Below are 13,835 nucleotides of genomic sequence, written 5' to 3' on the forward strand. Positions count from 1 at the left end.
GTGGAATATTAGCTGCTAATAATGTTTTACAAAGCTCTAAATTAAATGACGATTGATCACTATTATTTGTTAAATTAGATATTAGTACTTGATCATTTTGTTTCACTTCATTCAGTTTTCGTTGAATTCCACGAGCATGCTTATCTCGACTGATGTGCTGTTGAATTGTAAATTTCTTTTCGGAGGCAACTGCAACATTACACACTTTACAAAAAAGCACCATACCGTCCGTAGAAAAAATATCGGCACCAAACTCACTCACAAAACTACGTAAACGGCTTCCTACTGTTGACTTAATTTTTGGGATTTTTAAAGTTTTAATATTAATTTTTAATATTAGTCGTAATATTATTTGTTCAGTATACAATAGTGTACAGATCGGTGTAGAACCATATAGGTACGTGTCGTATTCACTACTAAAGCTACTATTGTATAGTGTATACCTATATAGTTTTGGGTTCGTTCGATATGTAATCTTATCTTACTTACTCTTAGATTACTTTTTCAATAACAATGGACTGGAGTAGGTGCTATTAGTATTGCCAATTGGCAATTACTAATTGCCTATAGGTACTAGTTGGGATAACCTTTACAACACGTATTAAAAAAGCTTAAAATAAAAAAAAATTAGTTAAAATACACAAAATGAACGTAATATTTGTAATATTACGTAAAAATGACCTTAAAAATGCAATAAAATGCATTTAACACAAAAAATGCAAAAAATGCAAAATAAAAATTACATATTCTACATTGTTAAATCACGAAACAAATTTAGTTTTTGGTAAGAATTGTATAGCACTTAAAGAAAAAAAATGCAAAAGTCACCAAAATCCTAGCTCTAGTAATCACAGATCTTAAACTAGAAGATAAACATTCTAATAATTCATTTTGCACACGGTGTGATATGTACAATGCATTTTTATTGTATTTTAGATTCTGAGTGAAACGATGAATGTATTGATTTTACAATGATGTGTGTTTTTTTTTTTATTTTTTTTTTTATTTTTTTATTTTTGTGTCTGTGTACACGATAAGACTTATCGGATAAGTAGTCGAAATAATGCTTCGATTTTCGACTTCAGTATCTTGTTCGATGGGAAAGTGAATATCGTTGGTGCATTGGGGAGGTCAAAATTTTAATTTCCCAGTAGTTTTCAAAAGCGATGTGAAAAACAAAAGAAAAATTAAGGAAAAACGGGAATTTTTACGCAAAATCGATTTTTAACAAAATCGATTTTGGTTATTGGTGTAACTCTAAAACAAATGACCGTAGATGCATGAAATTTTCACTGGTTGCTTATATTTGCATTTTCTATACACCATAAAATTTACAAAATATTTTGACTCTTTTTGAGCTGTTTACGGCCATTGTCAGTTTTCAATTTTCTTAGTTTTTTTTTCTATAAATATCAATAAAATTTTATCTGTTGAGTAAAAAAGCTTGAAAATTTAATAGAAGGCTCCTAGGTTATTGTTTCAAAGGCAGATGAAAAAAATTAAAAATCCTTAGTCACAGTTTTTAATTATAAGCATTTAAAGTTCAAATTTTGACAAAATACGGAAAAATCACGAAAAATAGCAAATTATTTTGATGAGAATTCATAAAAATTTTTCTTTTCAAATCTAAGATTTGAAAATGTAATATAAGATTACTCATAAGTTTGTCTACCTTTATCAAAAAAAAAATGTCTAGAAGAAACTTAAATTAAATTTTTATGAGCGTCTGAAATTTATATTTTTACAACATTTGATATTTACTCGATTTCTCATGTAACAATTTTCTTATTTTATTGTAATTAAAAAACGAATGACTGTAGATACTTGAAAATTTCACTGAATGTTTATATTAGCATTTTCTATACACCATAAAATGTTGAAAATATTTTGACTCTTTTTGAGCTGTTTACGGACATTGTCAGTTTTCAATTTTTTTAGTTTTTTTTCTATAAATATCAATAAATTTTTATTTGTTGGGTAAAAAAGCGTGAAAATTTAATATAAGGCTCCTGATATATCGTTCTAATAGCAGTTGAAAAATATTAAAAATACATAGGCACAATTTTTTTTTATAAGCATTTAAAGTTCAAATTTTGACAACATTTATCAAATTTATAATTTATTAATTATTTTGTAGTTAAAAATTTATAAATTTTTAACTTTTATGGCTAAGGATTGAAAATTTAAAACAAGGCTCCACGTAAATAGGTTATATTTAAATTACTTTATTCACAATAATATCATCAAATATACTTGGTAAAATCATAGGCTGACTGACCGTTTTCGCTCAGAATCGTTTTTCTTATACAATGATATTATATCATTGAATTCAAATTTAACACCATCCATTACAGCGACCCACTTGTAACCTACCGTACAGCAGAGCGACATCCACTTATCCACCTTTTTCTAAATGAGTTTTTAAAGTCAAATCACCAGCATCAACTCTGAATTTTAATAAGTCATTAAATACTGCAGTGTTGTCTGTATCTCCTCGAATCGGTAAATTATGTATTGCACAAAATAAAAGTGAAGAAATTACTGGCTTTAATTTATTTCTATTTTTTTCAATTTTATTTTTATAACAAGAATCTAATACTTGGTCAATACCCATAGGCGCAAATAGCGTTTGAGATTTGGGGGGGGGGGGCTGAAGCCCTAGCTACTAAATGAAGCATTGAAGCATTTATACAAGTAATTAACACCAAAAAAAATTTTTAATACAACATATAGGTATATTGTATACTGCTTACTTAATTACAATATTGACAGAAAATAACACTTACTAAACATTTTTTTTTTAATGTGCTATTTCAAGTAGGTACTTATAATAGTTGTCAAAATTATATTTATAATATATAATATACATTATACACCACATAAATTTTAGGAAAACAATAGGAATTATTACTGTAAGTATGGATTTAGAGCAACAATTAACAACAAAATAATATAATTATAGAACAAGTTTTTATTTTAAAAATGTGTAATGTTCTCGACAGCTTGGTACCCACTATCGTAGTACTAATAGTAGATAAGTGGCTGCCGAGATATTATAGTTGCGGGTCGCAGACAATTTGTTTGATGTTGTAGTCGTGGTTGATAATAAATAAAAGACAATTGTTGTTTTATTGTGAATTTTATTATATTGTTGATAATTTTTTCTAAGTCCAAAATATGCTCGTACAGAGTGGCGTGAAGGTGCTTGCACTAATGGGTGGTAGTACACGTCTGAAAACAGGCCGATTCGGGCTCCCTTATATATGAAGTTCCCCGTACCCCCTGCCTATAGATACTGTATCTCGGCTCACGGATGTGATGTGTGTGACCAGCGTTCCGGCCCACGCATTTTATGACTTCCTTATATTTCTACGTATTGCTAAAAATGCTAATCTATGATTCAATTGAATAATCATTCTACTCTTTTATGTTTCTATATTGAACTTTGTCGCGTACCGCGTTGTAATTAAATTAACCATTTTATATTTTTATATTTGAATATTGTCGTACACAGGACTCCCCGAGTAATTATATTATTCAGTGAGCCTGTCTTCTCATACTAAACAGTAGGAAATCTTATTTCCGTTTCTAATATCCGATTTATGCCGAATTACAGTATAGCTAATCTATGGCATAGTATAATTACTATTATATTACAATGGTGTTGTTAAGTAGTAACTGGCTTACTACAAATGTACCTTATACATTTTTAGAGCTGTATTCTTCGGTTAGATTTAGCAAACGTGTTTAATATTGTTTCAGTATCTACTTTAATATCTTTTTCGATATTCAATATTGCTAAGTTACTAAATCGGCCCTGAGTCATGTAAGCTCGGACATATGTGTTGATCCTTCTCATAGTTGAAAAGGACCTTTCACAAGTGGCCGAGCTCAAAGGTAATGTTATTGCCACTTGCATAATTTTAAATAAATTAGGAAATACTTCTTCATTTAGATGTTTTTCGATATTTTCAAAATTAACTTCGTTCATCATGTTTTTCATTACATTCATTTCACATTTCAAGTTTGAAAAATTGATATCAAAAGTATCCTGTACAAAAATATACAAGCAAAACAAAATAGTTTAAAAAAAGTATTTGTCAAATGGAATTTATAATTTATAAATATTGCTCAAATACAAGTTACAACGTACTTTATAATAATCAATAAGAAAAGATGATTGTTGAAAATTTAATTTAAATAGTTCATCAACTGCTGTTGCAATGTTTAAACTCTCCTGTGAAAATCGATACTATTATAGACTATAGTATAGCCCGTACAGGCGTATAAAATATTACGTATAAGTATAACAGCCAAATGGACCAAATGGTATATCAATATGAGCTGCAACAACAGACTCCGTAATAAGAAATAAGAATGCTTATTAGTTATTCCTTATTACTTATTATCCTTAGTTCTTGGTAGGTATTATGGTTTATGGCTACAATAGTCTTCAATGTACAATAATAATAAAAATAATACCACGATAAATAAAATTTGTTCATTTACGAGGTACATAATCTTAAAAATACGAACACAAATTTTGCATCATAATCCATGATAAAGCTTAAAAAAAATGTAAAAAATGTTTGGGAGGGCTATTGAAGTGTTGGGGGGGGGCTTAGCCCCTAAAGCCCCCCCCCCCCTATTTGCGCCTATGTCAATACCACAATTTGTTTTTTTCATATCTTTAAAATCTTTGGACCGTATGAAAGATTCAATATGCCATTTATTTCTCGTGTTGATTAGCCTTTTCTACAAATTGTTTATGATTTACAATTGAGCTGGTAATAAAAGATCCAAAGTATGAATACCGTGTGTCACATGAGCCCGAAAGAGAACACAAGTAAGGCAAAGACCTCCTTTCAATAACTTTGAATATACTAAGTACTAACCATGGGTATTGTGAAAACCATTTATACAAAAATGGACGTTTACTACTTTACTGTCTTCAACATAATTTTTAAAATAATAATGTTTACGAGGCGTCCATAGATTAGATAAAAGATCAAACTTTTTATCTTCAGAAATTTGTGAATAAGTTTCTATAAAATGTCCTAAATTGTTATCAGAAAGCACATTGGTGTGGTCTACAGAAATTAATGCAGGATCAGCTACACATTCTTCTACTTTATCTTTGTGATCAATTATAACAAGTGACTTCTATAAAACCATAACAAATAAATTTAATGCTTATTACAATTAAAACAGTAAAATAAAAATATAATCAAAAAAATGTGAGCTTTATTTTTAAATAATTAAAAAGATTACCTACATTATAATTATTTAGTAGTAAATAGTTATATTCATAAAAAAAAAATTATTTAAAATACATCCTATTTGTTATTTAAGTAGGTAGTAGGTTGTAGGTACCTAGGTATACTATTGTAATTGTATTGTATTATTATATTAGTTCATTTTTGATAAAATGTTAACAAAAAATTAAATAAAAGTAATCAAATGTAAGAAACTCAATTTGTATTTTACAACACACTTACTTCTTTAAAATTAGCTGTATCAGTATGGTTAGAAACAAATGCAGGGTCATCTACACATTTTTCTACTAGTTCTACTTCACGATGATCGATTGCGGCAAGTGACTGCTATAAAAACAATACAAAATAAATTTAAGTTTAAAGATTGAGTCTTACTTTTAAATAATTAAAAAGACTTCATTATAATGTAATTTATAACTGATACTGAATTATTATTCAGGTATTTAATTAATAGTTATATTCATGAAAATAAAAATTGACCTTATTGTGCCAATAATATTGGCTATTTATTATTTAAATATCCGGGTATTCTTGTAAGTTGTATTAACTTTAAAAATGCATACTTTAAGTAGGAATGTAATTAATTTAACTCGCAAAAACATTAAATTGTTATGATGGTAGTCGGTAGAATGTGATTTTAATAAAATATTAGCAAGAAATTAAATATAAATAATCCAATATAAGAGCTTACCTTTTTTGTTTTATCATTTGAAAAATAAGAGTCAAGTGTCCTCATTTTCTTCTTTTAAGGAACTGAATCCATGTTTGCACTTCTTAACGATTTTTTTTAATTATTTTAACTTTAAAATTGGTTAATTTGTAAATTGTAGGGCAACAACAGTCAACACTCAACAATACGTGGACTTGGAAAACACAATATTTAATATGAAAAATTAAAAACAATGTTGCACAGTCAATATGTTCTCCTCTTTCTAGTAGAAACATTTGGTTGCATAACTTGAACTATTGCCCGAGGGGTTCTTATCAGCGCAAAACCGTTTTTACTAAGTTTTATTTTTGTAAAACGGAGACCAGACATGCGGGTGCATCCTCTCAAGCCTTAATAATATTAATTTGTCATTCCCCGAGTTTATTCAATTCAGCGTAGCCCGCAGATTAAATAAATAGGCACATTAGTAAAAACCAAGTAATAACCAAAGTTATTAATAGAACATTTCGTACCCAACCGTGAACCGTAAGATAATATAATTATCAATAATAATATTATGATTGCTGCATATTGACAAAAACTTAAACACTGAAACGTGCATTCACACAATACTGTTTTAATAGTGAATTCGTGAACAGTCGAGTTGTCAATATTTGGTATGGAAAAAAATTCCGAACCAATAAACCACAAAAATGTATAAATGATTGGTGAAAGATTGAGATAAATTGGGGGTGCTAGTCTGAAGCTTGGGGGTGCTAAGCACCCTCAAGCACCCCCCTATGTGCGCCTATGCTGCTTATATATGACTTGTTAGATACAAGGATTGTCGCTAAATACCTAAGACCAGCTTTATGTAAAAAATTTCCAATTTTGTAACTGACACAAAAAATCTCAGGGGGGGCAATGGCCCCCACTGGCCACTCCTTCCGGGCGTCCCTGACGATCGGTGTTTCACACGCACCTCGTACCAACGTCCAGGCCGAATCACTCGGCGACAACGCGGCCCCGTGCCTGCGCGTACGGCGGTGTTATATAGAAAATATTATTGTCGCCTCAGCACATATTGCTTCGCTGGCCTGACCTATGTCAATAATTTACAATTTAAAATATTCCCACCTATATTACATATATATTAAATAATAATATTATTTTGACGACTGTCTGCAATATACGACAGTCCCCGTTGTTTTTTTCGAAAAAATGCCCTAATTTTTTAATGCTATTGCTACATACAAATGTCTTATTACTACTACTACTTATTTTATTACTAGGTTACTGTCTCGGCTTATTCGCGTCGTTGACTATAAAATTATGCTTAAATGTTAATTTAATCTTACTACTTTAATTATTAATTATATAATACGTGCCTAAAAAAAAAAATATGAATATAAGGTTATGAAAATATATTGATTGGTCCTTTTGTGGAAAAATGTATTCTTAGAGATTGTTTACAGTTTGAAGTATAATATTTTTATTTCGACAAATAGCAGTACATTTTTGTTGTTCTTCTATGGTATTTTATTCTTTGATTCTGTGGTAGTTAATTCTTTTTCTTTTTTTGTATTTCATAAGGTGAGTTTTTAATATTATCTTGCTTGTGCCTGCGCATACGGCGGTGTTATATAGAAAATATTATTGTCGCTTCAGCACATATTGCTTCGCTGGCCTGACCTATGTCAATAATTTACAATTTAAAATATTCCCACCTATATAACATATATATCCCCAACAAAAACATAACAGTGAAAAAAGGCCAAGTTCCAAACTCCCTCCCAAAAAAGTCGGCCTATCAAAGTAGTGAAATCTACATTGTGGCCAAGTCTGCTATTAGATTCTGAGCTAAGCGATGAATGTATTGATTTTACAATGATGTGTGTTTTTTTTTTATTTTATTTTTTTTTTTTTGTGTCTGTCATCACCTTTTAGGACAGTAAAAGTGCTTGGATTTTCTTCAATAGTAACTTTTCTGATAGGAAAGTGAATCTAGTTGGTACTTTGGGGGGTCGAAAGTAAAAATTTCCCAGTAGTTTTCACAAGCGACGTGAAAAACAAAAGAAAAATTAAGGAAAAACGGGAATTTTTACGCAAAATCTGTTTTCGAGAAAATCGATTTTGGTTTTTGGTGTAACTCTAAGACAAATGACTGTAGGGACATGAAATTTTGACTGAATGTTTATATTAGCATTTTCTATACACCATAATATTTACAAAATATTTTGACTCTTTTTGAGCTGTTTACGGCCATTGTCAGTTTTCAATTTTTTTAGTTTTTTTTTCTATAAATATCAATAAATTTTTATCTGTTGAGTAAAAAAGCTTGAAAATTTAATAGAAGGCTCCTAGGTTATTGTTTCAAAGGCAGGTGAAAAAAATTAAAAATCCTTTGTCACAGTTTTTATTTATAAGCATTTAAAGTTAAAATTTTGACAAAATACGGAAAAATCACGAAAATTAGCAAATTATTTTGAGTTGAGAATTCATAAAAATTTTTCTTTTTAAATCTAAAGTTTGAAAATGTAATATAAAATTACTCATAAGTTAGTTTACCTTTATCAAAAAAAAAAATGTCTACAAGAAACTTAAATTAAATTTTTATGAGCGTCTGAAATTTATATTTTTACAACATTTGATATTCACTTGATTTCTCATGTAACCATTTTCTTATTTTAATGTAATTAAAAAACGAATGACTTTAGATACTTGAAAATTTCACTGAATGTTTGTATTAGCATTTTCTATACCCCATAAAATTTTGAAAATATTTTGACTCTTTTTGAGCTGTTTACGGACTTTGTCAGTTTTCAATTTTTTTAATTTTTTTTCTATAAATATCAAAAAAATTTATTTGTTGGGTAAAAAAGCGTGAAATTTCCTGATATATCGTTCTACTAGCAGTTAAAAAATATTAAAAATACATAGGCACAATTTATTTTTATAAGCATTTATAGTTCAAATTTTGACAAAATTTATGAAATTTTTATTTTGTTAATTATTTTGTAGTTAAAAATGTATAAAATGTTTAACTTTTATGGCTAAAGATTGAAAATTTAAAACAAGGCTCCACGTAAATAGGTTATCTATAAATTACTTTATTCACAATAATATCATCAAATATACTTCATAGGCTGACTGACCGTTTTCGCTCAGAATCGTTTTTCTTATACAATGATATTATATCATTGAATTCAAATTTAACACCATCCATTACAGTGACCCACTTGTAACCTACTGTACAGCAGAGCAACATCCACTTATCCACCTTTTTTATCTTGATGCTCCCGATTGTCATAATATTATAACACATTAAAAACGACGTAAATATAAATATAAAAAGACATAATTTGCTTTACAAAATGTCTGTAAACTACGAGCGTCTAGGCGTATAAATAAAAGTTAGCGTAATAATGTATATAATAAAGTGATTAGTATGTATCATCATTTTTTTTTTTTTTTTTTTATTGAACTTAAGCCCGGAAACTATAGCCATTGGCTGTTTTGTTATTTTTGTAGGGGGGAACTGTTGGAACAGTTGGTTGAAACATGTTTTTAGGTTTGGCAGAATGTTAAGTTGGGAACCCGTAGGTTTCTGCCATGCCCGGTGTATATATACCTGACCTAATCTATATTACCTAATCGCCTTGTATATATTAATTTATTATTACCAAACGCTTTGGACGTCAGACGTGGCATAGTCTCCGCTTTCCCTGTTCTGTCGCCTCAACGGTATTATGGTGGTGGGTTGACCGGAACCGGAAGCGGGCAACAAGAGCCCCGTGGCTGTCTGTCGGTGATGCCACTGCCACCATGGTGGTGGTGGCCACCGGACAACGATATGTCACCGGCGCTGCGCAACGATATGACTGAACTGGAATTGTTGTTCCGGGGCGCTCTGTGTTTGGCGTAACCGTAATAGACTCTGAAAATGGAGACGTCGGTGAGTCTTTACATTATTATACACTTGCCGAACACGGCAACGGATATATTATCATTATGCGCCGGGAAAGAAGAGGAAACCTAAGGCAGGTAGGGTGAGCACCACTTCAAACTTTTCCGATTCATCCCCACACTTTGAGTTCTTAAAAAAGGTTCCCGAAGTAAACTATAAGACATCGCGTTTTTTTCTGGATAACGCAATATATGTATTATATACCTAATAATTTTGAAACGTAAATCGCAAATTTTTATACTCTTCATAGATGAGAATAATGAATAAACACTATTATTCTATGGAGAAATCGAAATTCTAATAAGTTGTTTCTGGGTTTTTACATTTTGTGTACTTGAGTATACTCCTTATTATAGATATAGAAGATATGCTTAGTCTTTAGAATCTGAAAATTAAATAGACACGTTTATTACAGATATATTTACTGAAGTTAGTAGAGTTTATTTCTGTAAAATTGTGGTCTTCAATAAACTTAAAAAGTCAAAAATCCAATATTTGAATAATATTTAACCATAACAAGGACAGTGATCATACGTTTAAAAAAACATTCTGTATACATGCGTAGTGTACGATCAAACCTATTCACTGCACCATTTCTCAATAAATCGAGTCAGACGTCCTCTAGTCTTGAAACTTTTTTTGACGTTTTATATATTATTATACCTGTTGTTGGCGTGCTCCATGAGCAGCTCCTCAGGGTCTGACTCGTATGGAGGTTCGTCGTACCAGTGTCTGAGCATATCGTCGTCGTACATGTAAGTCTCGTCCAGATTAAATAATATTATTTTGACGACTGTCTGCAATATATGACACAAGGTTCCACGTAAATATATAAATTACTTTATTCACAATAATATCATCAAGTACACTTGGTAATATCATAGGCTGACGGACCGTTTTCGCTCAGAATCGTTTTTCTTATACAATGATATTATATCATTGAATTCTAATTTAACACCATCCATTACAGTGACCGACTTGTAACCTACTGTGCAGCAGAGCGACATCCACTTTTCCACCTTTTTTTTTAATTCATAACCTCAATTCACTCCTACATTAAAGAGCAACACTTCTCTTTTATTTGTATTGTTTAACACTTGGTCAGTTTCTGAATGAGGAATAAACTAGACTTGGCCGCAATGTAGATACCACTACTTACTATGATTCGCTGTCTTTTTTTAGAAGAAATTTAAACCTTTTACTTTTTTCTGAATCTTCTTCTCCCCATCACCCTCGTAAGTCATAAGTGAGCACATTCGATAATGATGTTTTATTCCTCATTCAGAAACTGACCAAGTGTTAAACAATACAAATAAAAGAGAAGTGTTGCTCTTTAATGTAGGAGTGCATTGAGGTTATGAATTAAAAAATAGCAGACTTGGCCACAATGTAGATTTCACTACTTTGATAGGCCGACTTTTTTGGGAGGGAGTTTGGAACTTGGCCTTTTTTCACTGTTATGTTTTTGTTGGGGATATCATTTATTTTTGCGGGCTTCAGCATCGTGGACGACGTGTTGTTATTATTTATTTATTTATTTTTTTAAATTTATTTTTTTATTTGTTTTAAATTAATTTTTTTATACGTCGTAGATTTTCTCTTGTAAGACCGTTTGGATTTCTGTTGAGGAGCTGAGAAATTGGACTCTTGAGCGTTGTCAATACCAGGCAAAGATACCCAAGTACGGTCTTTTATTTTTCGTCGTCGAGACTTTTTAGATGGAATGTCTGTTAAGTCTGGCCTATACAAAGTTCTTAGACGGTTATATTAAACAATAGCACTATTCTTGGCTTTCACCTGACAGGGATCAAAATTAATTAAGTGAACTCCCTGGAGGCTCGTCACCCTGGAGAGGGCCACGTACGCTTGAAAGTAAACGTTTATGCGTGCTAAGCGCACCACTTCATACGTTTAGAAATAGACACTCTAAAGAGACATTCATTTTGAAAAAAATTCAATTTTTAGATTTTTCCCTTTAGTTACATTGTAAAATCTACCTTTGTGTCAAATTTTACGTTTCTACCTATACGGGAAGTGTCTTATAATTTTGATGATCAGTGAGTGAGTGAGTCAGTGAGTCAGTAACAATATTGCAAATTTTGAAATCCTGTCATTTTGAAATGGCACAATATTAAAGACTCATTTTCTTAAAGCGTCCTAAGCTACTAGAGGTTAATCTGTGTTTTAAATTTCAAAAGTTTATCTTAAGAGGAAACAGAGATATATGGGTTAGAAAAAAAAAGGCGAATTGGTTCGTGTAAAGATACACTGGCATAGTGGCATTGCTGTAACTTGGCCTGGCGCACTGCCGTGCGCTCAGATTAAATAATATTATTTTGACGACTGTCTGCAATATATGACACAAGGTTCCACGTAAATATATAAATTACTTTATTCACAATAATATCATCAAGTACACTTGGTAATATCATAGGCTGACGGACCGTTTTCGCTCAGAATCGTTTTTCTTATACAATGATATTATATCATTGAATTCTAATTTAACACCATCCATTACAGTGACCCACTTGTAACCTACTGTACAGCAGAGCAACATCCACTAACCCACCTTTTTTTTAAATTCATAACCTCAATGCACTCCTACATTAAAGAGCAACACTTCTCTTTTATTTGTATTGTTTAACACTTGGTCAGTTTCTGAATGAGGAATAAACTAGACTTGGCCGCAATGTAGATACCACTACTTACTATGATTCGCTGTCTTTTTTTAGAAGAAATTTAAACCTTTTACTATAATATAATAGTATAAAAACGATTATGAGCGAAGACGGTCAGTTAACCTATGATACTATACTAAGTTTATTTGATGATCTTAGTGTGAATAAAGTAATTTATATATAACATATTTACAGGGAACCTTATATTAAATTTTCAATCCTTAGCTATAAAAGTTGAAGATTTTATACATTTTTAAATATAAAATCTTTTTTTAAATTTTTAAATTTATTTTAATTCGTCAAAATTCGATCTTTAAATGCTTATAAAAAAAATTGTGCCAATGTATTTTGAACATTTTTTAATAACTCATAGATTACCTTATGTAGAATCTTCTATTAAATTTTTAAGTATTTTGGCTCTGCCAAAAAAATTAAACGACATTTATAAAAAAAAATTTAAAAAAATCAAATATTTAAAATGCCTATAAAACGCTGAAAAATCAACGAAATATTTTGAAAAAAAATCGTTTGAAAAAAATGTCACTTTAAACAAGTGGTGGAAGTTTCAAATTTCTACCTCTTATACTTTTTGAATATAAAAATAAATATCAAAAATCGTTTGAGACTAAATCGTTGTTTTACGTGATTTCGTGAAAGTTTAAATTTCAAACGTTCATAAAAATTTTATCAATTTCGTCAAAAACTGGTTTTGCGTAAAAATTACCGTTTTACACCAATTTTTTTTTATTTTACACGACGCGTTCGAAAACTATTGAAAAAATCACTTATCCGTAAACAGCTCAAAATAAGTCAAAATATTTTTAAAATGTTATGGCGTGTAGAAAATGCTTATGTAAACTAAACATTCAGTCAAAATTTCATGCATCTGCAGTTATTCGTTTTTTGAATTACAACAAAATAAGAAAATCGCTATACATGAGAACTTCAAATGATCATAAAAATTAATTTTGACTTAAAATATGACTGATAGAATACCCGTACGAAAAACGCAACGTTCAATTATAATTATATAATATGATTATTTTTATATGATATTCAATTAAATTTCATTAAATTTTGTAGAATATAATACAATAATATAGATAGCCGTATAAAATAGACGTGCGGGCCACTGGTTGCTGGCATGGTAAATTAAATTAAGGAATTAATTTTACCTTCCTCAAAATAAAATATTTAGTTTATTCGTGTTTTAATAATTTTTAAATTTAAATTTTTATATAGTTGTTCATACTTTTTTATTCAAA

The 13,835-nt window shown here is 30.0% G+C and overlaps 1 protein-coding gene across 1 annotated transcript; it reads right to left on the bottom strand.

Moving 5' to 3' along the window:
- Positions 1-3,709: 3,709 nt before the first annotated feature.
- On the bottom strand, positions 3,710-6,012 carry LOC132952434 (uncharacterized). Its single transcript, XM_061024733.1, has 5 exons — positions 5,968-6,012; positions 5,499-5,603; positions 4,939-5,163; positions 4,154-4,252; positions 3,710-4,051 (listed from the first exon to the last, which is right to left on the bottom strand). The coding sequence occupies exons 1-5, from the start codon at positions 6,010-6,012 to the stop codon at positions 3,710-3,712; spliced, it is 816 nt and encodes a 271-aa protein (XP_060880716.1).
- Between the last annotated feature and the right edge of the window lie 7,823 nt (positions 6,013-13,835).

Source organism: Metopolophium dirhodum, chromosome 9, assembly GCF_019925205.1.
Source record: "Metopolophium dirhodum isolate CAU chromosome 9, ASM1992520v1, whole genome shotgun sequence".
NCBI classification, from domain to species: domain Eukaryota; kingdom Metazoa; phylum Arthropoda; class Insecta; order Hemiptera; family Aphididae; genus Metopolophium; species Metopolophium dirhodum.